General features: G+C 46.7%; 1 protein-coding gene across 1 annotated transcript in view; it reads left to right on the top strand.

Annotated features, from left to right (window-relative positions):
- The first annotated feature begins 2,891 nt into the window (after positions 1-2,891).
- The window catches only part of LOC140916937 (gamma-aminobutyric acid receptor subunit beta-4), an 87,971-nt gene continuing 67,016 nt past the window's right edge, over positions 2,892-23,846 (top strand). The window contains exons 1-2 of the mRNA XM_073358834.1: positions 2,892-3,011; positions 7,379-7,467. Coding sequence (XP_073214935.1) covers positions 2,932-3,011; positions 7,379-7,467 — 169 coding nt within the window. The 5' untranslated portion in view covers positions 2,892-2,931. The remainder of the gene's footprint in view (positions 3,012-7,378; positions 7,468-23,846) is intronic.

The raw sequence follows: 23,846 nt of genomic DNA, 5'->3' as shown, positions 1-23,846 counted from the left end.
GTCAGGTGCAATGATCTAGGTTTGACCCATCTCTGTGTCTATGGCAGAGGAGTAGGAGAATAGGAGGAGTTTTGGATAGGGGTTGACCATACAGAATTTCCACTCACCTTCCCAATGTGCCTTGGGTGATGCACAAAGCACACAGAACCCTGAGAGGCTGCCGTTCTTGTCCCACTACCGGTTCTAGCAGGGAGGCTCTGAGCAAGTCTTCAGGGTCCTCCATTTGACCCTTCCCCAATGACCCAGAAAGCGGGACCCTCTCTCTGCAGGCCAGGTAGAGTCCAGAGGGTGGCCCTGCTGACTCATCTCCACACGACCCCCTGGGCATGCTTCACCCTGGCCCTGGGCCTGGAGGAGTAGCCTATTGGGGGACTTTCATTTCCATGGTGTGTTCTGGCTTGAGGCTGCCAGCAAGCCTGCTGATACTGACCACAGGTTTGTAAGTGGCTGTCTTTCTTAGCAAACAGAGATCACTAGCTCATTTCACACAGATCAGTGAGCCCACTGTCAGGGCAGCAGCTTGCAGTCACTGCTGACCTGGGCTGGATATGAACCAGTGACCTAACAGAGGCTGTGTTACTGGCTATTCAACTACGAACCCAGCCAGTCCCCCAAACCAGCCCTGCCTGGTTTTGGATACCACCTCACCATCAAGGTTTCTTCCTCGTTCCGCCTGGCTCCTGCTGAGGTCCCATCAGTTATACTCCCTGATCACTGGATGTTGTCTGTCTGGAGTGTGGGTTGGACAGAACATAGTGTGGGCTGACAGTGTTGGATCTCTGTTCTGGGAAATGTAAAGCAAGAGGGAAAGGAGTCGCTTGAAAAACAGGAGATTGGATTAATCTTCTCTGCTATGAGGTGGGGAAGGCAGGGGATTCTCTGACCTGGGGGAAGGAAGAGGGAGAAACTCTTTCCAGCTATGAGCAGGGAGCACCTCTGCAGCAATGTTTTGCCCGACGGAAGAAAGTGCATTTGTATGTTCAATCTTCAGCTCCCATGTGCCTGTCCCCAGGAAAGAAGCTTGAGGAGCACTAAGCGTTGGCCAGTTCAGCCATTTTGACAAATGCATTTCCCTTTTGGCCAACGTGAGTTTGGACAGGGTATAAACCTGCATGCTTCAGGGCATAAACCAGCCTCTACCTGAGGAACTTAGGAAGAAAGTTACTACATCCTGTGTTTTGTCTACTGTCCTCTGAGGCAGCTGGTACAGGCCATGGTGAGGGACAAGATACTGGATTAGCTGGCCCCATGGTCTGATCCAACCTGGCAGTTCCTATGCTCTTAAACAGGCCACCCACCTGGCTCTGGATTCAAGGGCTTGACAGAATTCATACCCTGTTCCCAGGAAAAAAATCCCTCCAGGAAAGTCTGTAGCTGCATATTTTAGCCAGCAGGGCTGGGTTATTGTTTTATTTTATAGGGTTTTATTAGAAAAAGATCCATAGCTGATAAGGAAAGTATCATGAGGATGACTGTTTGCTTTGTGTCATTACTATTTCAGTGGGAAAATCCACAACATAATTAGCCGACACTTGGCAGCACTTCCAGATTTCAACCCCCCAAACTTGTGCTTTGTTGGGCCAATAGCTCCGCTCCTGCCTAATTCCAAAAGAAAGAAAGATCCTTTTTCTGGGTCACTGTCTCTCCTTCCTAGGGGAACTCCCGGATCCTCTCCGTCATCTGCCAGAAACCATTAGGAATTCTCCCCAAAGGCTTCCCAGGAATGCTGTCAGGCCTCTTAGCCCCATGGGCTAGAGAGACGCTCTCATGTGCTTTGCCTTCTCCTCCGTGCTCTCTCATTGAAGGAAAAGGTTTGGTTTTGTGAGCTCGCCAGGCTATTTCAAATGGCCACGGCAGTGATCTGCTCCATCGACTGAACCATCTCTCCTCCAGACTTATCCTCTCTCCCCAAAACAACATTTACACACACACCCCCCGGCCAAAAAAAATCCCCTCTCCATACCAGCAAGGGTTAATGTTGTCAGCCATGACGTCAGGATCATAATTTGCCCATAGATATTTTTTCTTCCTTCCCCAATCTACAAAAGTCCCTCTCTCCTCCCCTCCTCTTGTGACTTTGCAATGAGCAGCAAAACTCTACAGGAGCTGCAGCAACAGCATTAAGGAGACGTGCAGCTCTGCTTTTGAGAACAATTCTTTCTGCATACAAGGATTTTTTTTTTTGCTTTGTGTTTGTTTTTTAACCCTTTCACAAAATCCATCCAAGTCACCAGCATCAGGGTGCAAGTAAAATAAAATAAAATCATACCCTGGGGCTTGAAAGCCCCCCTCCTAAAAATAAAATAAAATAAAATAAAATAAAATAAAATAAAATAAAATAAAAAAGAGGGAGGAGGGCAAACAGATGAGTAAAGGGTAGGTGAAATCCAGAATAAAATTGCATTGCTAGATAACTCTCACCCTCCCCCCCACCACACACACACACACTTTCTCCTCCTCCTCTTCTCTGAAGGTGGATAACAGGAGCCATGCAACATCTGCAGAACTGGATGGCAAAATAGGAGGGGGAAATAATCAAAGTGGAGAGTTCAGGGGAGATCGGGTTCTTTTTTCTTTTTTTACCTATGAGATTTGATTCTACATTTTGCTGAGTCCATTTTGGGGACATTTCATTTTTCTCTCTCTTGGGATTTTCTCCATTGCCAGAGGATGTCTCTTGTTGAGAGGATGCTGAAAGGAAGAAGAGGCGAATTCTTTGACTGGCACTGAAGGGAGGGGGGAATATATATTTCCCCCATATTTTTTTTTACTGTCTTGTGCTTTTTTTTTTTTAATAAAGGAAATAATTTGTTGTCTTCTTCTTCTTCTTCTTCTTCTTCTTCTTCTTCTTTTTTTTTTTTTTGGAGGGGGATTTCAGAAGATCTTCCCCTCCCCTCCAAACATTTTTTTCCCTCCATCGTGTTTGTGGAAATGTGGAGATTTCAGGCAGACAGATTGAGTGCATTTGTCTCTGCTTTAGCAGCGCTTTGTCTCGCCTACTGTGCGCAAAGGTAAGGATTTGATTTCCAGGGTGCAGGGGCAGATGGGGGGGCTTGGAGGAGTGGGCTGGGTTTCTTTGGTGGTAGTGGTGGTGGGGGTCTTTCACCCAAATTGCTTTCCTAGTGCCTGCTGTTTCTTACTTCCTAGTCAATTGCATTTTAGGGGGAGGAGGGGTGCTCATGCATGGGATCTAGAGCAAGCTCTCTGCAGACGGAGCTCACCTCGCAGCTCGTTTGCATCAGAGTCTCCTACAGTAAGCGAAACTGACGCGAATTTGGGGGAATTGACAAAATGAAGCCTTGCGCTGGGGAACATTATGTCCGGCGAGCAGAGATGGAACTAAACACAAGCACCGGTCTGTATATATACGTGATACCTGCAAAAACAAACATACACCCGGACATAGCCATGCCTGTGTCTGTACACACAGAATGCACATGCATCCACACACACACGTCCATGCATGTGTGCCTTCACACAGCTATACAGTGTGCATTACAGATGCAATGCATACATCCATCATGCATACATATTTATTCATTGCATGCACACATGTAAATATAGTCATATTTATTTATGTGCAATGCATACACACACATCTATGCATGTATGCATCCATATATACTCACACGTGTATATTCATGCAGTACATCATATCACATATACAGTGGACAGTATACTAGATATGCAATGCATGTGTCTAGAGATGCCTACTTAGTAATGTATTACATACATACATACAGATATATGACTATATATATGGACACAAGAGATCCATGCATTCACACATGTACACACATCCATAGTGGACAATGTATGTGGAGGGCATCTATGCATGTATGCATAAATATTTATCCACTGAACACACACATACAGTGTATACACACTCATTTTCAGTTCACACATATATGCATTTACACAGAATGCACTCATCAGTGCATTAATAGACAGGGTAATTATGTATTAGATATATACGCATACATCCTTGCATATATAATATTGCATTACATTAAAACATCTACAGGTCCAGGCACAGATATACATCTGTGAAAATACAGAGATCTATGTTCTCTATTTACACAAAGACACAGATGCATACACATATGCACATGTGCAGATCCATGCCCCCACACACATCCCTTCCCTCCTACTGTTTAATGCATGACACATACACTGTACACTGAAAAATATACACACTCATGCAAATGCACATGCGCATGTGGATCCTGCCCACTCATATATGCCCATGCACGTGTTTGTTTACACCTGCATAAGCATAGACTCAGGTTCACATACTGTATACACATACCCATCACACACACATGAAACTAAATTCATACATGTAAGGTACACACACACATCCATGTTCATAAGCACCTTGCACACACATACAGGACCCATACATTTGGGTGTGTGCATAGATGTACAGTGCACGTGCACACCCGCTCAGCGTCAGGTGTGCAATATCCAAAGATACAATTCACATATTGAATGTATATGTATCCTACATGGATACTGACCCATGTTCATAAAGATTTTACACTTAGCTACAGAGACACACACAAATCCTGTGTAACTACACAGATCGTTTGTTCAGAGGAAGATGGATGGCCTTACAGTGCAGGCACAGGATTGAGAGGCAGGAAACCTTGGTCCTATATTTGCTTTCCTAGGATAAAAGTAACTCCCATTGACTTTAGTGGGAGATACTTGTAGTTTGTGGGAAAGAATGGGACAGCAGTGTTCTAGTCCCAATTCTGCCACAGACTTCCTGTGTGACTTTGGGTATATTGAGTACTCTGTCCCTGCCTTAGTTTCCCTGTCTGTAAAATGGAGGTAATGATACTTTCTAACCTCACGGCTTGTTGGGGGGATAAATAAATGTTTGTAAATTCCATTGAGGAAAGCATTCTGTAAGCCTGAAACATTTTGATTATCATATACCTCTATGAAAACCCATGCACCTAGTTGTGCACACGCACACATGTACAGCTAACTGTGCATGTATCCAGAGTGTGCACATATTCGCACTTACACAGATTCCTGAAATACATATAGACATACACGCACAAATACATGCATAGAAACACATAAATCCACATGTGCACGTGGTACATACTTCTCTACGCAAATGTCCATAACCTATGTATGCACAGACTTGTGTATGAGAATGTACACATGTCTGCATTTTCCTGTACACTTGTGTAAAGACATACCTAAACAAATGGGGCACATGTACAGGAAACCCAGACCATATATGCACGGCCATCAGCATATTCACTGAACAGTTTATCCGTGTGCCTAGATATTGCCCACATAAATATGTTGGTTTATGTTCACCCATACACATTCTGATTGAAGGTGTATGTATTGAAAATCCAGGCACACACAGAGGCTCACGCATCCAGATCAATAACACATGCACACACCGGTGAATTTACCCATGTTCCTAGACCCACACTCATACGCCAGTATCCATACACCTGTACTCACAGATTCATGCACCTATACACATATTTATATATATATGTAATACACGTGTACGTATCTGGGCACCCAGATTTACAGCATGCATACATAGATCTATATTTTTACCCAGACTCAGCCATCCATATGCTGATCCATGCACTCATATCGAGTTGCATGAGGATCCAGGTCCGTACACACACCTGTGTATAAAGATCTCTGCACATACATCACACACACTGACTCGAGCACTTATGTGTATGTAGATCCATGTTCACATACAGTAAATCCATAAGCATAAATCACAGCCAGATGTGTACAAAGACATGTGCATGCACCCACCCGGGGGGCGTGTGGACATGTCAACACAATCCCCCAGCTTCAGGCTGACACCAAGGTTGGCTGGAAGGGGTAATATTGTGTTGCAGGTTTACATCCTAGATGGATCTGCTGGGGAAGGAAAGATGGCCTGAAAGATGTGTCTTTTTCATAGGATTTGGAATTTAAACTAGGATTGCAAAGAATGTTGTTTGATGATGGCATGTGTACACAAGCTCTGGGGAAAACAAGTCTTATTCCTTGGACAGAGCTGGGACTATGGTTGGGTTTGGGGGTCACTCAAGTGGAAACAATCTGCACTTACCTATATTTTGGAGCTTCATTCTTGTAGCTTCTTCCTCCCTTCCTAATGTTCCACCAGCACTTTCCTTGCCTTTAGGACTGTTTATATCAGGAGATCCCTCTCGTTCATATGGCTGGAAGGAATTGGAACTCCAGTAGCAATGGAGGCTACCAAACCTCCAAATGGAAAACACAGGGGTTGGTAGGGAAAATATCATTATCTAGGCATACTGAGCCAAAGATGGACTTTTCCTCTCTCTCTTTCTCTCCAGGTCTTTGTTGCTAAGAAGATATTAGAAGCTGCTGTGTAATATTTATTCTCAGAGGCCAAAGATCATAAATCTATGTGTGTAGGAGGGAGTGTGGCTAACCCAAGAGAGTACCTGGGTGCACAGAATGTGAAAGGGAGATTGTATAGATGAATGTGTTTGGGCAGGGGGTGAATATCATGCAGAGTTCAATGTGTATTAGGTGTGAGAAGTCTGGGTTTGTATATAGTATGTGTGAGAGACAGAAAGTGCCGACTGTGTTGTAGATGAAGTGTGTGTGCAGGGTGAGAGGAAGGCAGCGCATGGAGGTGTGTATGTAACAGAGAGGGCAAATTTGTGTACGCTCTGTGTGTTTGACAGAGATACAGTGAGTGTGTGTGACTAGAGTGTGGAAGCCCTGTGTGTGTGTATGGTAGAGGATGCAGATTTGTGTACGGTGTGTGAGAGTGAGTGCGTGTACAGAATGAGAGAACACAAGGGGAGTGTGAGTGAGAAGGAAGTTGAAAGGCTGTGGGGTGTGACGAAGATGGAGGCTGTGTATGTATAGTGTAGTGTGGGTGTATGTGACAGGGACAGTAAATGTGCAGTGGTAGATAGAGAATGAGTATCTACAGTGCTCATTTAAGAGCCCCTGTGTGCTACCCCCTCCAGGGATTGGTTCATAGGCTTTTTAGACTGCGTGGATGTCCCGAAAGTATGGGATCCCCAGCAGCCTCCAGCTGGGCTTGTATTTGACAGGGCATGTGCAGTGTGAAGAGTGCGAGGATAGCTGTGTGCGTGCAAGACAGTGAATGTGTGTGTGTGTGTGAGAGGAGGGCTACGACTGGGAGAGAGACAGGGAGGGGGTGTTTGTGAGAGGAAAAGCTCGTGTGTGAGGCAGGGAGCGTGTGTGCGTCTGTGCATGCACACCAGGGTTCAGCCTGCAAGCCAGGGAACGTGTCTGCCCTTTGCCTAGGCCCTCCACATGGCTCTCCTGTGTGGGGACGATGATAAGGACTTCTTCTTCTTCTTCTCTGTTTCAGCCAATCCACTGGGAATATTTCTGTGGTGAAAGAGATTGTGGACAAATTGCTGAAGGGGTATGACGTCCGCCTCAGACCCGACTTCGGAGGTACAGTGATCCACACTCTCTCTTGCGCTGGGGTAGTTTGCAATTTGAGGAAATGCAGCAGAGGCACTAGAGGCCAACTGCTCCATATGTCAGTGCTACCTGTTCCGCTGCTAGCAACATGCATCAACCTGTGAGATTTTCCCTTCTCCGTGCTCCCTCTCTCTCTTCCTCTGCTGTTTCTCTGCCCTCCCCCCTTCCGACGCTCTCTCTCCTTGTGCTTCCTTTGCCCTCTCTCATGCAGTTTTCTTTCTCTGTCTGTCATTCTCTTTTGATCCTTCCTTGTGCTCTCCCTGGCCGCCTCCCCATTTCCTTTCTCTCTCAGATCCCTGCTCCCCCTGCCCCTGTCTCTCATCTGCTCTCTCCCTTGCTCTTTCTCTACCAGTATGTGTGTCCCAGGGTTTTGGCATTCTGGGATTGTTTGCTGGCTGCTGACCCCTGTAACAGGCCGTCTGGCCATTGGATAAATTGTGTTGCTCTGAGTTTAACCTCACTCATGGGCTGCCAAAAGCTTAAGAAAAACCCCAACAACCCTACAGTCTGTATCCCATGGCATTTCTGTAGATGCTTCACTGTGACATTGGCTCACCGGATATCTCCCTCTGCCCCCCTTCGCCACACGGTACAGTGCTGTAGCTATCCTCCCCCCTGGGTACAGAGAGTTTTGCAGTTTGTCCCCCAGTTGGTCAGACCGTCCGCTGGCCAGGCTGATGGTTTGTCTGTCAGGATACTAGCTGATGAGGTGGTACGAGAAGTACCAGGAAGTTAGTGTGGTCTCTCTGGAATGCTCCGTGCCTCCTGCTACAGATGCAGAATGAAATATTCCTTCTAGAGATGGCAATCTCACTGCTATTTGGAAGGGGACATTCCTGTCTGCTGATCCCCACGGGCAGGGCTTTATAGCCCCCCCAGGCATCAAAGAAAAAGAAGAGAGAAAGGGAGCTTCTTTTCTTTTTTGGGTGGGGTGGGGAAATAATTACCGGGCCGTGAAGCCCCATTGGTGGGTATTTATTGGCACCCACTTAATAGTAGGAACTAGACTATGATGTGAGTGTCGGGGCACTTTTGCTTGGGCTTACCTTGATTTGGTATTTTTGGCCTTAGTTGCGTGGTGCTTTCCCTTTGTCTGTAGGTAGGAGTTTATCTCAGAAGTTCTGGGAGTTGCAGAGGACTGAGTGGCCCTTCTGGAGACAACTGCTGAAAAGCAGATTGATGTCCTTGGTTTCAAGGGGAAAATGTGCCAACGATGGTGTGGGACAGAGGTCTCCCATTACAGGCCTGATCCAAAGCCCACTGAAGTTGATGGGAAGATTCCCACTGGGTTCCAGGAGCTTTGAATCAGTCCTTAAGCATCCCAGTTTCTCTCTGCTCCATGAACTAGCTATGATCTCTCTATTTATCCATCATCTCAGACTTCCCTCCACTGCACACAAACCTGCCTATATTCACCCACGGTGAAGGCTCTTTCCCCACCCTCTTTCCACCCCACTCTCATGTTTGTCTCCCATCACTGCTGGTGGAATGGGATTTTCAGAAGGGCAGGAGCAATATAATCAGCTGCTGAAATGCAGACTCTAAGGAGGGCTTGAGGTGGGGAGAGACTCTCCCATGTAAAATGACTCCTCCATGGTGCAAAGTGGTACATCCTGGAATTCGCTTCAATGGACACAGCTTCGGGAGGGTAGCAGTGCTCAGCAAGTGAGCAGGAGGTAATGGAACCTCTTTGAATCTGGAATACAGGAAGGCTTGATGAAAAGGGTTTATTAGGGAAACACAAAGCTGGCTGGCCCCAGTCACAGAAGTTGGTGCAGTTACATTTTATGGGTGGAGAACTTCAGAGATGCCATAAAAATGGCAAGAAAACCGCCTAGTAAGCCTTTGGGATTATTAGGATACAGTAAAACACAGTAGGTGATCCAGCTCTGTGCAGGGGCAACATGAACTGACGGAGGGTGAGGGCAGTGGTGATTGTGGGGGATTGGCTATCCTGTCTCCCCATGGATCATGGCTCAGGAGTCCAGAGTGGGCAGGGAGTCATGCATGATCAGTTGAAAGTGCTTTATCCCACTTGGGTGCCCATCCAGCAGAGCAGCCCCATGAAGCACACTGTCCCTCTTTAGCTGGTTTGAAAGAATAGACCTGGGGTTGATGCAGGAATTTCTGGATGACGTTCTGTGACTAGTGCAATGAAGGTGGTCAGAACAATAGCTCATAACAGCCCCTTCTGACCTTAAAACCTATGAGAAGATCTCTGATTTTCCACCTACATTTGCAAAGTGCTCATTGGATCTCCATAATAAAAGCAGAGAGAGAGCCCCCGACCCCCGTGTTTAATTGTTGCTTTCCCAACTTTATTAAAAAAGGCTCAGTTCCTTTCTTTCCCCTATTTTGAAGGGATCAATAGCACAAGAGACTACTAGCCCCACAGGGCTCTGAGTCTGAGCAGGCAGTGCAAGCTTCTCCCATGTGGTGCCATTGACACTCTCGGATTGAAAGGGGCGTTCAGCCTCTCTGGATGGTTCGATCCTCTGCCTCTGTCCCTGCACAGCCTGAAATAAGAGAACTGATTGTAGCGGTAGGAATTGGACTGAGCCCCAGGACCATGTAAGGGTCCCCCAACAGTCAGGAGATGGCGACACATCTCGGTCATCGTTAACCTAGTGAGCTGGAGGTGAAAGTCTACAAGTAACAGTATCAGTCACCACAGTTTTCTGGGTCCCCGAGACATTGAGCCAAATCTGTCCCTGAGGCAATTCTACTGAGGCCAGTGCTGTCACACCAGGGGATGAATGTGGCTCACTGTGTTGACTACCTCATTCATATCCCTGCCATGGAGGGGTTGAGGTTTCCACCCTATCCCGTAAATAGTCGATGAAGCTAGAAAATCTTGGGTAAGACCCAGGAAGCTTTCTGGGAGCAAGGCTCCCTTCTCCCAGGGATATGTAGGAGCCAGGAAAGTACCTCAGAACTCAGGCCCACAAGCAACCAGAGGGTTAGGCTGGCTCCCAGCAGGGACCTACGGGCATCTGTGCTTGCTCTGACTCCATGCCGCACCCTCACGCCAAAGATCAGGGAGGCACAAAGGCCTAGAACCTCAGCAATATTTAGGTACCTCACAACCACTGAACTAGGTGTCTAAATACCTTAGAGGATCCGGGCCTAAGTACAGTTCCTCCTCACAACCAGGGCTCTCCTGGCAGGTCTCATGCACAGAGCTGCTGTGGCTGGCCAAGCCGCACTCAAGAGTTGTCAGTGATACCAGTTTGTCATCCCTGCGGTATTATCTGTTAGTGTGTGTCCACCCCCACTATGCTCCCATGCACCATTGCTTCACTTTGACCTGGCAATAGGGAGCTGCCAGAGCACCCCTCAGACTTTCCAAACAGTCCCGGTGCTTTTCTCTGGCCCAGTAGCATCCTGCCCTCCCCTTATTACAGTCCAGTTCTCCCAGCTCCTGCTCCCTCTCTTTCTCATACGCACAATTTTATCTCACTTTCCATGGCATAGTACTCCAAACAGATCTCTGTATCCCTATCCATCTCAGGGATGATAGAGCTGCTCCTGTTCACACCCTCTGCCCTCACGAGCCCCAAGTCACAGACCCAAATTCCTCTCAACAGATCTCTGTATCCCTATCCATCTCAGGGATGATAGAGCTGCTCCTGTTCACATCCTCTGCCCTCACGAGCCCCAAGTTACAGACCCAAATTCCTCTCCCTCCCTCCCACACACACTTGCTCACCCTCTCTCACTAAAAGCCCCAAATCTCCCTCCCTCTTTCTCTCCCTCACACACACACACACAATCTCTCTCTCTCTCTGCATCCCATGTTTTATCTTCTCTGCATCCCCTCCACGCTGCTCTATTGATGTAAGGTAAATGGGTGGCCAGAGAGGTTAGAAACCAGCCAGTCAGTGATAGTTCCCTTCTGCGCCCCCACAAGTGAAAACACTCTCCAAAGGGAATCTCTCCTGGGGCCCTGACTTCACTGAAAGGACCCCCCCACACACACACCTTTCCTAAGACACAGGTCCTCCCTATCCCAGTATCCCTGTGCACTACCCAGGACACAGTGCCGCAACAAATCTGAATGCCGTTCACTGCTCCCCAGCTCCCTGAGATAGAAAGAGAACTCCAACTAATGCCAAAAGGAGGACAAGCCTGCTGGGGATTGCAGTTCACTTTTTAATTTCGAGATGCCTCGTTAGCTCCAGGCCGAGCTGAGTGGCTGAGAAGCATCAGCCACTCACTCCCCCCTTTGAAGCCCATTTGACCGATGAGCAGGTTGGCTCTCAGGGGTGGCACTGTGGCAGAGGGAGTGTCATGTTCATCAGTTAAGCTGAACCGTGAATGGGGTGGAGAGGGGCTCCTGGCAAATCTTGGCCCATCTTACCCAGCCACACAGCCAGACTCGGATCATGCTGTCCAGAGGTTGCTAGCTGTGGAGATGGAGCTTGGGTGGTGGGGGAGTGTGGAGGGTGACTCAGTGGATTCATCAGTGGCATCACATCTTAGGAGCTCAGGTGCTAAATCTCACTAGCTTGAGTGACAGATTCATTGAGTTGGATGGTCGCTGTCTAGTTCTTAGCTGGCACCTGGCTTCTTCTGGGAATGGGTGCTAGCATATCTGCTCAGGGGGTAGTCTGGGATAGCAAAGGGGCATTGAGCTCGGGGGGGGGGGGAATCCTTGTGGGAATAGCTGGGATAGCTTGGGGTGTCCAAGATGGCTTGACAGCACTAGGAGATGGCCTACGACTAGAATAGCAAGGCACTGTTGCAGAGCAGCCTGAGAGGCCTTGTCATAACTGGGGGAGTCCCCACACTGGAATAGAAGGGGGTGCTACAGGGGAGAAGTAAGATATATTGGCAGAGACGTCAGTCTGTGGGGAGGGGAGATCTCAGTACTGAAATAGCAAGAACAGGGTAGGGGAGAGGGCAGGAGTAGGGTGCTTTGGCTGAGCTGAGGGGGAGGGCAAGTTCCCAGCACTGGACCAGCAGGGGAAGCGTGCATCAGGAATTCAGTTTTGTGGGATCCAGCAGGCTATGTCTGGGGCACACTGATAGAGCGGTGCACAGGCCTTGTTTCTTAGAAGAGAAGGTGTGACAGGGTGGTGGGGGGAAGGGAGGGCAGGAAGCTTTCACAGCAGCATCCTGCACAGTGCCTGGCTCTAGTTAGTGCTCTTAGCCTCTCACTTTTGGAAGCATTAACTACAAAGCAAAAGAAAGCAAATTAAGAAGGTATTGCCCCAGGTCAGAGAAGGAGATGCAGGAAATGGTGCGAGGAACCCTGTTAAGCGCAGTGACTCAGCTGCTCTCAGTTGGTGCATCGATGCCCAAAACTTCACAAGAGTTTCAAGGAGATGGCCCTGCTTCCAGAGAACAGAGGAAGGGGGAGCCCTCCTTGGCTTTCCCAGCACCAGCTACATTTTGCTAGCGGAAGCCAGGGGCAGCAAGATCTTTACCATGTCCCCCTTCCACCCACAAAGCCAGGGGCTCTTGGGTTTTCCACTCCAGGGAATTTATGTACTGTGTTTGGAAATATCAGGTGAAGAGGGAATGACTGGGTTTCCTTAAGGAACAAATACAAATTCCTACACTGCAAAGCATGGAGATCCAGCAGCCTCTCCTGCTCTGATCTGTCTTCACACTTCCTTAGGGAGAATTAGTTACAGTTTATGGGGTCCTGGTTTTCAAAGATGTCAGAATGCCCATCTATGCTCCCTTTCACATTCCCCTCATTACAAACGCAAACTGCCCCCCAGCACACACTTACACACACCTGTCCTCACCCCTCTCATCAGAGATGCTTGTTCCCCACTCCCTCAGATACACACACCTGTCCTCGCCCCTCTCATTACAGATCCCCATTCCCCTCCCTCAGATACACACACCTGTCCCTTTCCTCTCATCAGAGGTTCCCTGCTCCCCTCCTCAAATACACACACCTGTCCTCATCCCTCTCATTACCGATTCCCATTGCCCCTCCCTCAGATATACACACCTATTCTTGCCCCTCATCACAGATCCCTGCTCCCCTTCCTCACACAGACACACCTGTTTTCAACCCTCTCATCACAGATCCCATTGTCCCTTCCTCAGATACACACCCCCATCCACTTTCCTCTCCTCACAGATCCTCACTCCCTTCCCTCAGATACACACACGTGTCCTCACCCTCTCATCAGAGATCCATAATCCCCTCCCTGAGATACCCACACCTGTCCTCATGCCTCTCATCCCAATTCCCCCTTCCCTTTCCTCACACAGACAAACCTGTTTTCAACCCTCTCATCACAGATCCCGTTGCCCCTCCTTCACAGACACACACCTGTCCCCTTTCCTCTCATCACAGATCCCTATTCCCTTCCCTCCAATGCATACACCTGTCCTCACCCTTCTCAGCAGAGATCCCCGCTCTCTTCCCTCATATACACTCACCCCTCTCATCACAGATTCCCTTTGCCCCTCCCTCAGATATACACACCTGTCCTCTCCCCTCTAATCACAGATCCCCCGCTCACCTCCCTCAGATACACACACCTGTCCCCTTTCCTCTTATCACAGATCCCCACTCCCTTCCCTCCAATGCACATACTTGTTCTCGCTCCTCTCATCACAGATCCCCATTCCCCCTCCCTCATATATGCACACCTGTCCTCACCCGTCTCATCAGAGATCCCCATTCTCCTTCCCTCATACACACACACCTGTCCCCTCCCCTCTCATCACAGATCCCCACTTCCCTCCCTCAGATACACACATCTGTCCTCACATCTCTCATCACATGCCCCCATTGCTCTTCCTCACACAGACACACCTGTTTTCAAGCCTCTCATCACGTGTCCCGTTGCCCCTCCCTGAGACACACACACCTGTCCTCACCCCTTTCATCACAGGTCCCTGCTCTCCTCCCTCAGACACACACACCTGTCCTCACCTCTCTCATCACAGATCCCCTTCCTCACACAGACACAGCTGTTTTCAACCCTCTCATCACAGATCCCGTTGCTCCCCCATCAGATGCACACACCTGTCCCCTTTCGTCTCATCACAGATCCCTGCTCCCTTCCCTCAGATACACACACCTGTCCTCTCCCACATTCCATGATACACACCTGTCATCACCCCTCTCATCACAGAACCCTGCTCCCCTACCTCAGATACCCACACCTGTTCTCACCTCTCTCATCACAGATCCCCCATTCCCTCCTTCAGATACACACACCTGTCCTATCCCTTCTCATCACAAAACCCCCGTTCCCCTCCCTCACACACCTGTCTTCAATTCTCTGCTTATAGATCCCCCATTCCCATGTCTCAGTTTTACATGCCTGTCTCCACCTCTCTGCTCACAGATCCTTCTTCCCCTTCCTCAGATAGGCTCAACTGTCTCCACCCCTCTCCTCACAGATCCAGATTCCCTTCACAGACATGCACGATCAAACACACGCACACCTAGCCTCCCCGTCTCATTACAAACCCAAATTCCCCTCCCTCCCCCTTACAGCCTCCTACACTTGTCCTCACCCACTCCCAGTACAGACACAAATTCCCCTCCCTCACACACGCACTTCTCTATTCTTCTTCTCTCCTGCCGCTCAGTACAGATACTCATTCTCCTCCATTTCATATATCTACCCCTTGCTGCTCCTTCTCACCTGCCAGTGGGCCCCTGCAACCATGTCCCTCACCGCCACTCCATCCTCCCTCTCACCTGCCCCTTATTACAACCCCAAACTCCCCTCTGTGTAACACACACATGCTCATACTTTCTCCTCAGGTGATGAGCGGGAAGGATGGAGTTCAGTGGAATTAGCAACTGTGCAACATCGACACCTGCAATCCCAAATAATAAACATAAATTATTGCTGATGCACAAAGTGTTGCAGTGAAGCATCATCAGTAGTCCAGGACTCCTGAAGTGACTGTGCTGGAAGGCTGAGCCACCATGTTGGCTGAAGGGAACGCAGCAGGAGCAGGAGCAGGGAGGAGACAGCAGATCTAGCCCTCACTGCCCAGAGTTTGACTGCTGGAAAATGTTTCACTGTAGTGGTGTTGTAGTGTAAGGAGTTAGGCATATTGTTATACGTTAATGCCAAGGTACCTGAGACCGCTCCCTTTGTCCATCCTGGGATAATGCTTGGGACTTCTCTAGCATGGTGTAGGTGTTCATGGATTCAGTCCCCTTAGAAGGCAAATATTGTTATCTCCATTTCACAGGGGAGAAGCTTGGGCATCGAAAGGTTAAAGGAATTTTAGGTGGCTTACACCCAGGCAGAGCCCTGCTCTTCTGCCTCCCAGCCTAGCTCTTGTACTACTAGGCCTTGGCCAGGGGAATGGTGTTTTCAGGTCTCACATGTATGTGCTATTACACCCTTGTGGGCTGCAGCCAGGCCTATGCTGGAGTCTCACATGCCAAGCCATTGTGGGGAACACGGTGAGTTATGTGCAAGGAAAACCCTGGTGATTGAGGAAGTTGGGTTGATGATTCAATAGGTGGCACTTCCCTACTATGTAGCTAGGGGGCATGTGAGAGGTGCCATCTTCTGGATTAGACATAACACTGAGGTCCTGGATGCTTGTGGAACAATTAGCCCAATACCCTTTTTACGGCAGTAGGAAAGGATGTTTGTTTTCTAGCTCTGGCCAAATTCTATTTTGAGTAATTGCATTCCACCTCCCTAAACTTGCCTGATGCTTTCCTCTTCACTTCCTGACTGAAACAGTTGGGTACCATGGCTTTATTCTGTTCTATTGCTACTTCATCCAATCCTGGGTGGCTGCATTTCAGTGGTGGTTTAATTGATTCTTGTTTACCTGTGCTGTAGTTTATAAAGTGCCTTGGGATCCTTTTGGCTAGATGGCTGTCTATAAATGGGAAAGACATTATGATAATTACTATTATTAGTATCACCTGACTCAAAAATTTGAAACATAAGCCTTTGTCTATACTGAATATATAGTTCCGTTCAGAGGGAGGTGAATAATTTTTAACATAGCATTTCTTCCATGAATTTTGCCTTTTTTTTTCTGTTCACAAGCTATTTATGAACAATTTGTGATTTAATAACATTTATTCATTACTAAAGGTTTTTGGCTGAAAGATTCTTGGTCTGTAGATTGGTCATAAGCAATTTGTTGTGATTATTCAGTATGCAAAATATGAGCTGTTTTGAGTGGCCTCATGGGTCAGATGGTTTTGTTCTGTTCCCTGACGGGGTGAGTGACATTCTTAGACTCAGATTTCTGGTTTGAATGCTACCAATTACGAATTTTAAATTCACTTTCCACGAATATTCTCTAATATCTGCTTTAAAATCACTGTTTCCATGCACATTCCTGCCAGCAAGCTCACCTACCAGAATATTCCCAGAAAGCTAATGCAGAAGGAGTGCAAAAAACCAGCTAAAGAGAATTCATTTAAAAATTGAAAAGTGTTAACGAAAAATATTCACCCGCCTCTTTATCCGAGTTTCTCAAAGCACTTTGCAATCCTTAAGCTACTAAAACCTCACAATCCACCTATGAGGTAAATCAATATTTTTACCTCCATTCTGCTGCTGGGGAAACTGAGGTACAGAGGCTTTATTTATATATGTAACACATTGGCTAAGTAGGTCATTTCTCTTTCTAGAGGCTGGTTCACATAGTGAATCAGAGACTACTAATGTAATGTAATGTAGTTCCTTTAGGTCAAGGGCTAAAGCTTGATGCAGGAAGTCAGAGGTTCAATCTTTGCTGATAACCCACGAGAGGGGGTGTAATTAGCTATGTACACACATATAGACAGTTCATATGAAAACTTGTATATTTGCATGCACCTGTCAAAAACTGTATATGAAAACGGCTGAGTGCTTTTAAACAAATGCTGCACTCGACAATGGCATAAAACCCATTAAAGGAATTAACTCCATGTGCGTAAAAGTTGAAATACATTAGAAAGCAGAGCCCAGTAGCCAGCATAGAGCTGTTCTGTGAATTGGTATTCCATAGCTCAAACCCACTGTTCCTGTTCCCATTGCACATAAGACAGCAGAACTCTTCAAGGCAGTCCTCTTTACAGGTCTGCAAGAGAATCAGAGTTTGCTGTAAGCAGGCTATACATTTCATGGTGGTTCAGATGTCACTACAGTGTTATTCAGATACAAAAGGGTTATTCTTCTGTGTTCAGCATTTTTCCCTTCCCTTGTGTGTAGGAGATGAGAAATCTCTTTCTTTCACCTTTTTTTTCATACTCTGTCCCTTTCCCCTTCCACTGACACTAGAATATTCCTGTTAACTGATTGTGCAATCACAGATATCTGTGCTTGTGGCAGGGGCAAGACGCAGAGGACCTTGTGTGGCTTTGGTTTCAGACCTCAGGACCCCTTAGTTCAAGTCTGGGATGGCTTGAAGTGTGGTTATGGTTGGAAAAGAGCCTCTGAAAAAAGGCATATTCTTGTTCCATATTTATTCTCCCTCAGCGACTTCCATGTCAAATTTGCTCAGTTTACCAGTCAAAACAAGATATTTCTACCTGCCAGCGCAGCAAGCTCAGCCTGGGATCTGGAAATCAAGCTGTGTTCTCTCTGCTTTGGACATCATCACCAAGCAAAAAGATTCTGGAATCAGGGCTTAACTGGATATGATCTTTTGATTGTGTGAATGTAATTTGCTCTTCTGTAGCATTATTGGCTCTGTGTGACAGAGAGGAGTAAAGATGGTATGCTGTGCAAACATTGACTAATGGATCCTCTCAACTGCCCTATGAGGTGCGGGAGTATTCCCAACCCTATTTTACACTTCGGGAAGCTGGGGTGCACAGAGATTAAGAGATTTGTTCAAGATCAGGCAATAGGCCAGTGGCAGAGCCAGGATTAGACCCAAGAAGTTCTGCCTCCCTTAACTGTAAGAGTAGAATGCAGGAGTGCCCAGGTTTCCAGGCCACTAAACCATACTCCTTCTCTAGTTAGGGTTAGTCAGTGAACTCAGCAAGGGGAGCAGATAGGAGCCTTTCTGACATAGCTTTAAAGTACACAGTTTATTCACTGATAATTTATTTTTTGATTGATGGGGGGGGGAGAGGGGAATTGCTAATAATTTAATTCACAAATATTATTTGACTATCCCAGAGCTGATTGAATAATGAAAAACTATATATGTAAATAATGTAGTAAGAAAAATGAGCAGGATGTAATTCTCCACCAACTTTGACCTTTACATTTCATAACTTTCTATAACAAATCCCACCATAAGCTGTCAGTAACTACTGACTTTAGGTCCTTCAGCACCAAAGCACAGGCCTCTACTACTTGAGCTAACAGAGTAACTTCAACAGCCAGTAGCAGTATTAGACTTTTATCCACTATGTGGAGCAGCCACTAGAGGGAGAAATGACATTTAGCTAGTATGTGACATGTTCTTTCCATGATACATTATTATCAAAAGCACTTGGATTTAAAGGAAGGTTTCCTGTCATGGCCAGTCTGTCTTACCCAGCTGAGAAATGATCATGCTGAATTGTCATTTTAATTTCCATTGGAGCAGACTATGATGTCACAACTGCAGCTATGCCATGGGCCCAGGTCAGAGCAGGTCTGTGAAGGAAATGCACATCTCTCCAGTAATAGCAAAGAGAATTACTGGCCCATTCATTGCTGTTGTTTAAATGGTGTCTTTGTTTATAAATTTGCTCCAGTGAGAAAATCCTTTAAATCTCCTTCTTCAACGAGGTTTGCTGGGTGTTGGTTAGGCTGATTCCTCACTAAATCCAGGGAAAGGTGATTGCTCCAGGTCATACTGAGGGGTCCATTAATGAGGCAGTGCAAGGGGGAAGGCCAGGACTCAAAGGAGAATGGATTCCCCTCTTGCACCAGACCATGTCAGGGAGTTCACTGGTAAGATAGTGTGAGGGGATCCTCAGCAATAAATGAAACATGGAGATTGCAGTCTCAGTCCTGCAAGTTCATTACAGTTCTGGGTGTCCATTTGAGCTTTGAATTCCCCAGAAGCGGGTGAGCCCTCACGGTTATGGCTGGGAGTCCATGATGAGGCAGTGCTCAGTGAGGCTCAGGACTGAATGAACATGGAGACTGAATTCCCCTCTTCCTACTGGGGAGAGTGGTCCCCCTTGTGGTGCCCAGAGAGTGAGTCACATCACCTGTAGACCCCAGACTGGAGATGGCTCCAGAAGGGATTTTCAAAAGCATTCAACATTAACTTAACTCTGATCCCATTGGAGTCAAGGGTAAAATTCCCATTGGCTTCAGTGGCAGCAGAGTTAGGCCAATGCGTAATGCTTTGAATGACCTCACCCTATATGGGATCAGTCCTGCAAAGCCTCACACACATGAGTAGCCCACACTCATTGACACCAGTGGCTCCGCTCATGTGAATAAGACCTGCTTGCCCAAGGCTTGGCAGAACAGGGTCTCATATTACCTGTGTTCCTTGTGCTAGAAAAGTGTTGATAGTGGTTTGGAGAAAGGCACACAATAGGCACTTCCAGTTAGCTGGAGACTAGAAGCCCATAGAAGTAAATGGAAAGTCTCCTGTTGACTACAGTGAGCTCTGAATCTTTGGCGAGAACAAAGGGGGGAAGGGGAGGACTAATACTGCCTGTTGCCATCCAGAATCTGAGCCGGAGTTCCTTTAATTCCAGAGTCTGATGTCAGCAGAAATATTAAAAGGGGAATACAATTAATCACTGAAGTGAACAGCTCCTTTGGTGTTTACCAGAAATGAGAGGAGCTCGGCAGAATTGTCTCAGCCTGGGAAGGAAGTTTTGGGGATTGGGGGAGATTTGATGACAGAAGTAGGACGTAAAACAGGAGTTTTACATATGTGTTTCTGGTTTTTGCACACTGTTAACTCAGTGCCATTTTTTGAAGTTGGAGCAGAATTTGAAAGGCACCTGGATTAATAGTGTGTGCTAATCACTTTGATGAACTGTAGAAGATGGCTACATATATCTGCCTTACAAAACCCTAATCACCCATGCACCCCAGGCAAGTAATTCTTTTGATGGGCAAGTGACATACTGTTAGTTGCTTTTGTTATCCTCAGTTGTGGTGGCAAAGGCTGGGCAAGTGGATTTTGTGAAAAGGCTGTTCAATTTTCAGGACATTTATGTAAGGCAAATCTCTGCTGAAACGACCCTAATACCAGCACCCTGGGGGTGGATGCTTTCAAAAGCGACTAGAGATTCTGGGTGTCCATCTTGAATCCCCTTCACTGTTACTTACTCTTGTGATTTTAGCACAAGTCACATAATCTTTGGTGTTTTTCTTAATGCCCCAGGTCCTGGAGTCAAGTGATTAGGGGTGAACTGCCACTTTCATTAAAATAAAAAGTTTATAGATTGTAGAGAAAAGGTGGAAAATATGAGCTGAGTGTACCCTAAAGGTTCAGACATCAGAAGGCGAAGAAAAATAATTCCAAATTTATTATTCTTTTTAAAAAATCTGATGATTTCTAAGATAATCTCATGATTTTTAAACCAGTTTCATGATTTTTTCAGGCCTGGCTCATGATTTTTGAATGTTCGGGGTTGGCAATGCTGCATCGTACAGGGGCCTGACAGTTCTGAGGTGCAGACACACACACGATCCAGCGCCCTATTTCAGGTCTCTGGCCAACTGGTGAGTCAAGTGACCAATGATCATGTGATAGCTCAGAGGCAGTGCACCCTATAAGTGGGAGCCTGCTCAGTTAGAAAGGAAAATGCGGGGTTAGCGGAAGGACCTACAAAGGGTTCCCTGTCTCAGACAGGTAGACGGTCTGGTAGGAGATACCTGTAGAGAGCAGGTGTAATGGGGAAAGGCCAGGAGCAGGTGCTGGGTTTCAGGAAGGAGCTATAGAATCCGTGGATGATTTAGCTGAGTTCATAATGTTAAATAATGACAACCCTGAAGAAAGGGACTGAAATTCTGCCACTCTTGGGAGCTTTATCTGACAGTGAGTTGGCTCATTGGCTTACACTGACTTTCAGGAGTTGGGGTTTAACACTTTCTGAAAATCAGCCCTCTTGACGGTATCTCAGTTTGGCAAACACCGCAGTTGAAGCCCCCCAAATCACCAACCAATTCCTGAGAACCCAGGCCCACATGTCTGTATTTGTAGAAAACTGGCAGGTTCTCAGCCGTCAAGTTGTGCTACTGTTCCATTCTGCGTGTGCTGGATTGGAATAAATGTAGGAGCTGGAGCTAGTGGTATCCTGTAAAAGAGAAGAGTGAGTGAACAATGAATAGGAAGTGTGATTTCTTCATTAAAAATTTAAAAAAGGAAAAAATACCTTCCCATTGCCCCTTTGATAAATATGACAAGTCAACAGATTTTCTTGTTACAAATATTTGCAGTGTTTCATAATGGGGTAATGGATTTGATATCAACCAAAGTGTTTGCATTAACCTATTTCAATTAATTTGGTTCAGCTCACTTTGCATTAAGGGATTGGATGGCTCAGGGCTTGGTAATATGCACAAATGTTTTCCCACCAATAGGTCTTGGGTTCAAATCCAGTCCTGATCTAACAGTGAATGACAATGGTTAATTGATTAATAGTTGCTGGTTGATATCAGGTATCAATTGGCTCATGTTTGGTATCGATTGGCTCCTGTGTTGACAATCTGAAGGAAATAAGTTAAGGAATGAATCAATCACATAGACCAACTTCCCCTATGACCTTTAAAGGTAATCATAAGACTAAGGCATGTTGACGGGGCAATATGGGGGCAGATTTCACAGCTGCTGTCCATTCTGTGGCTAAATAGATGAATTCAGTCTCTAGGGCTCTTCATCCAGCACTAAATTATCTTAAAATAAAGTTTCTCTGTGAATTTTTTAAAAAATAAATACTTTTTATGTTGGATTAAACGTCAAGGAATGATTCTACATGCTTGCATGAAAATATGTGAGGACTTAGTCAGGGCTGATAAGTAGACCCATCGGCCTTGGTTTGCTTTGCAGACTTGGACATGCATGTCACATGAGTACATGTGCTTTTCATCAGACACATTTCCCTCATCTGCAATTTCATTCTTGTGAGCCAGCAGGGTAGTGAAATCCACAAGAGCCCTGCTCGCACAGGAGCCAGATGGAGCAAGAATGGTCTTGTGGGTTTCACTTTCTGCTGCTGCTGCCCCAGACTTCTTGTGTGACTGTGGGCAAGTCACAGAGGGCCTGACTGATTTCAAAAGGTTGGATCAGGGCGTGAATCTCCTTATGCCTGTGTACCCTGTGTGTAATGTGGGGACAGCCACCCTGCCTTCCTCTCACCCATTATCTTTCTTGTCTATTTAAACTGTAAATTCTTGAGGTCAGGGACTGCCTCATATGTTTGTACAGCACCTAGCACAATAAGGCTTTGATCTAAGCACTCTGCATCCTTCCTGTGTGGTCAGATGTCACTTAGGGCACAAGCAAAGCCCTGCCATCCTGTCTGTCCTGGGCTGCTGTTTGCATGTCCTCTATGTTAAGTTCCTTAAGTTTTCCCTATCTGGGCACTGTTCAACAGAGATTCTTTTGGTCAGCCACTTTTGTGTGTCCCTCCAGCTGCCCAGTGGCACGCCTGTTATGGCACATGCTCTGGCTTCATTCTTAACATGCGTCCCAGACATTTCCACCTTTTTTTCTGAATAACTTTGGAGAGAATGGGGTTGTTGATGGCTTTTAGTGTTTGTTAGATTCTATCTAATACCGAGTATTTTTCTGAGGCATTTGCTTTCGAAGACATTTAGACGTCCGTCTGTCCCTTGGCTGGCTTTCCAGTTTTCACACCCACATGGGAAGACGGAAATAACATTGGAGTGGAACATTCATTGTTTGGTCTTTAAATTGAAGATTTTCTAAATCTAAACCTTGTTTCAGCTGGTGAATGCAGCTGCCATCTTGCCAATTGGTGACATTCTCTCCTTCTGGATAGCTAGGCACTGCAGTTGTATAAATAATTATAATAAGGGACACAAGAGCCTGAAAATAAACCCAGCTTTCAACTGTGAGATGACTTGCAAATCCATGATGGAGACCCAGGTTCAAGGCTGCTCCCATTGCTGTCTTCCCCCTGCTGACCTGAGGTGGAGATGGGGTAGGTGGGGTAACACAGTTCCCTGTCGTCGTCTTCTTTCCCTTATCCCATCATCTGGGTTTGAATTGTTGTGCCAGCATCCGCGATCTTCATCTGTCGAAGGAGTCACACGGTCCCCTGTATTGTGATGGATGAGTGACATAAAGGAGGAGGGAACAGCATGGCGGGATAGCTGCCCTTGTGAAATGTTTACTGTTCTGCCCCTCCTTGGGAGTGTGGCAGAGCCTCCCATAGGAAACGAGGGCCAGGTTTCCAAAGGAACTCAGCTCAGCACCTGCAGCTGGGGCCAGATTGATAGAAGAGATTGGCTCCCATATAG

The sequence above is a fragment of the Lepidochelys kempii genome, chromosome 9 (genome assembly GCF_965140265.1).
Source record: "Lepidochelys kempii isolate rLepKem1 chromosome 9, rLepKem1.hap2, whole genome shotgun sequence".
Taxonomy (NCBI): Eukaryota; Metazoa; Chordata; order Testudines; family Cheloniidae; genus Lepidochelys; species Lepidochelys kempii.
The sequence above is the reverse complement of the archived record's forward strand: the minus strand, read 5'-3'. Positions and strand labels throughout refer to the sequence as shown.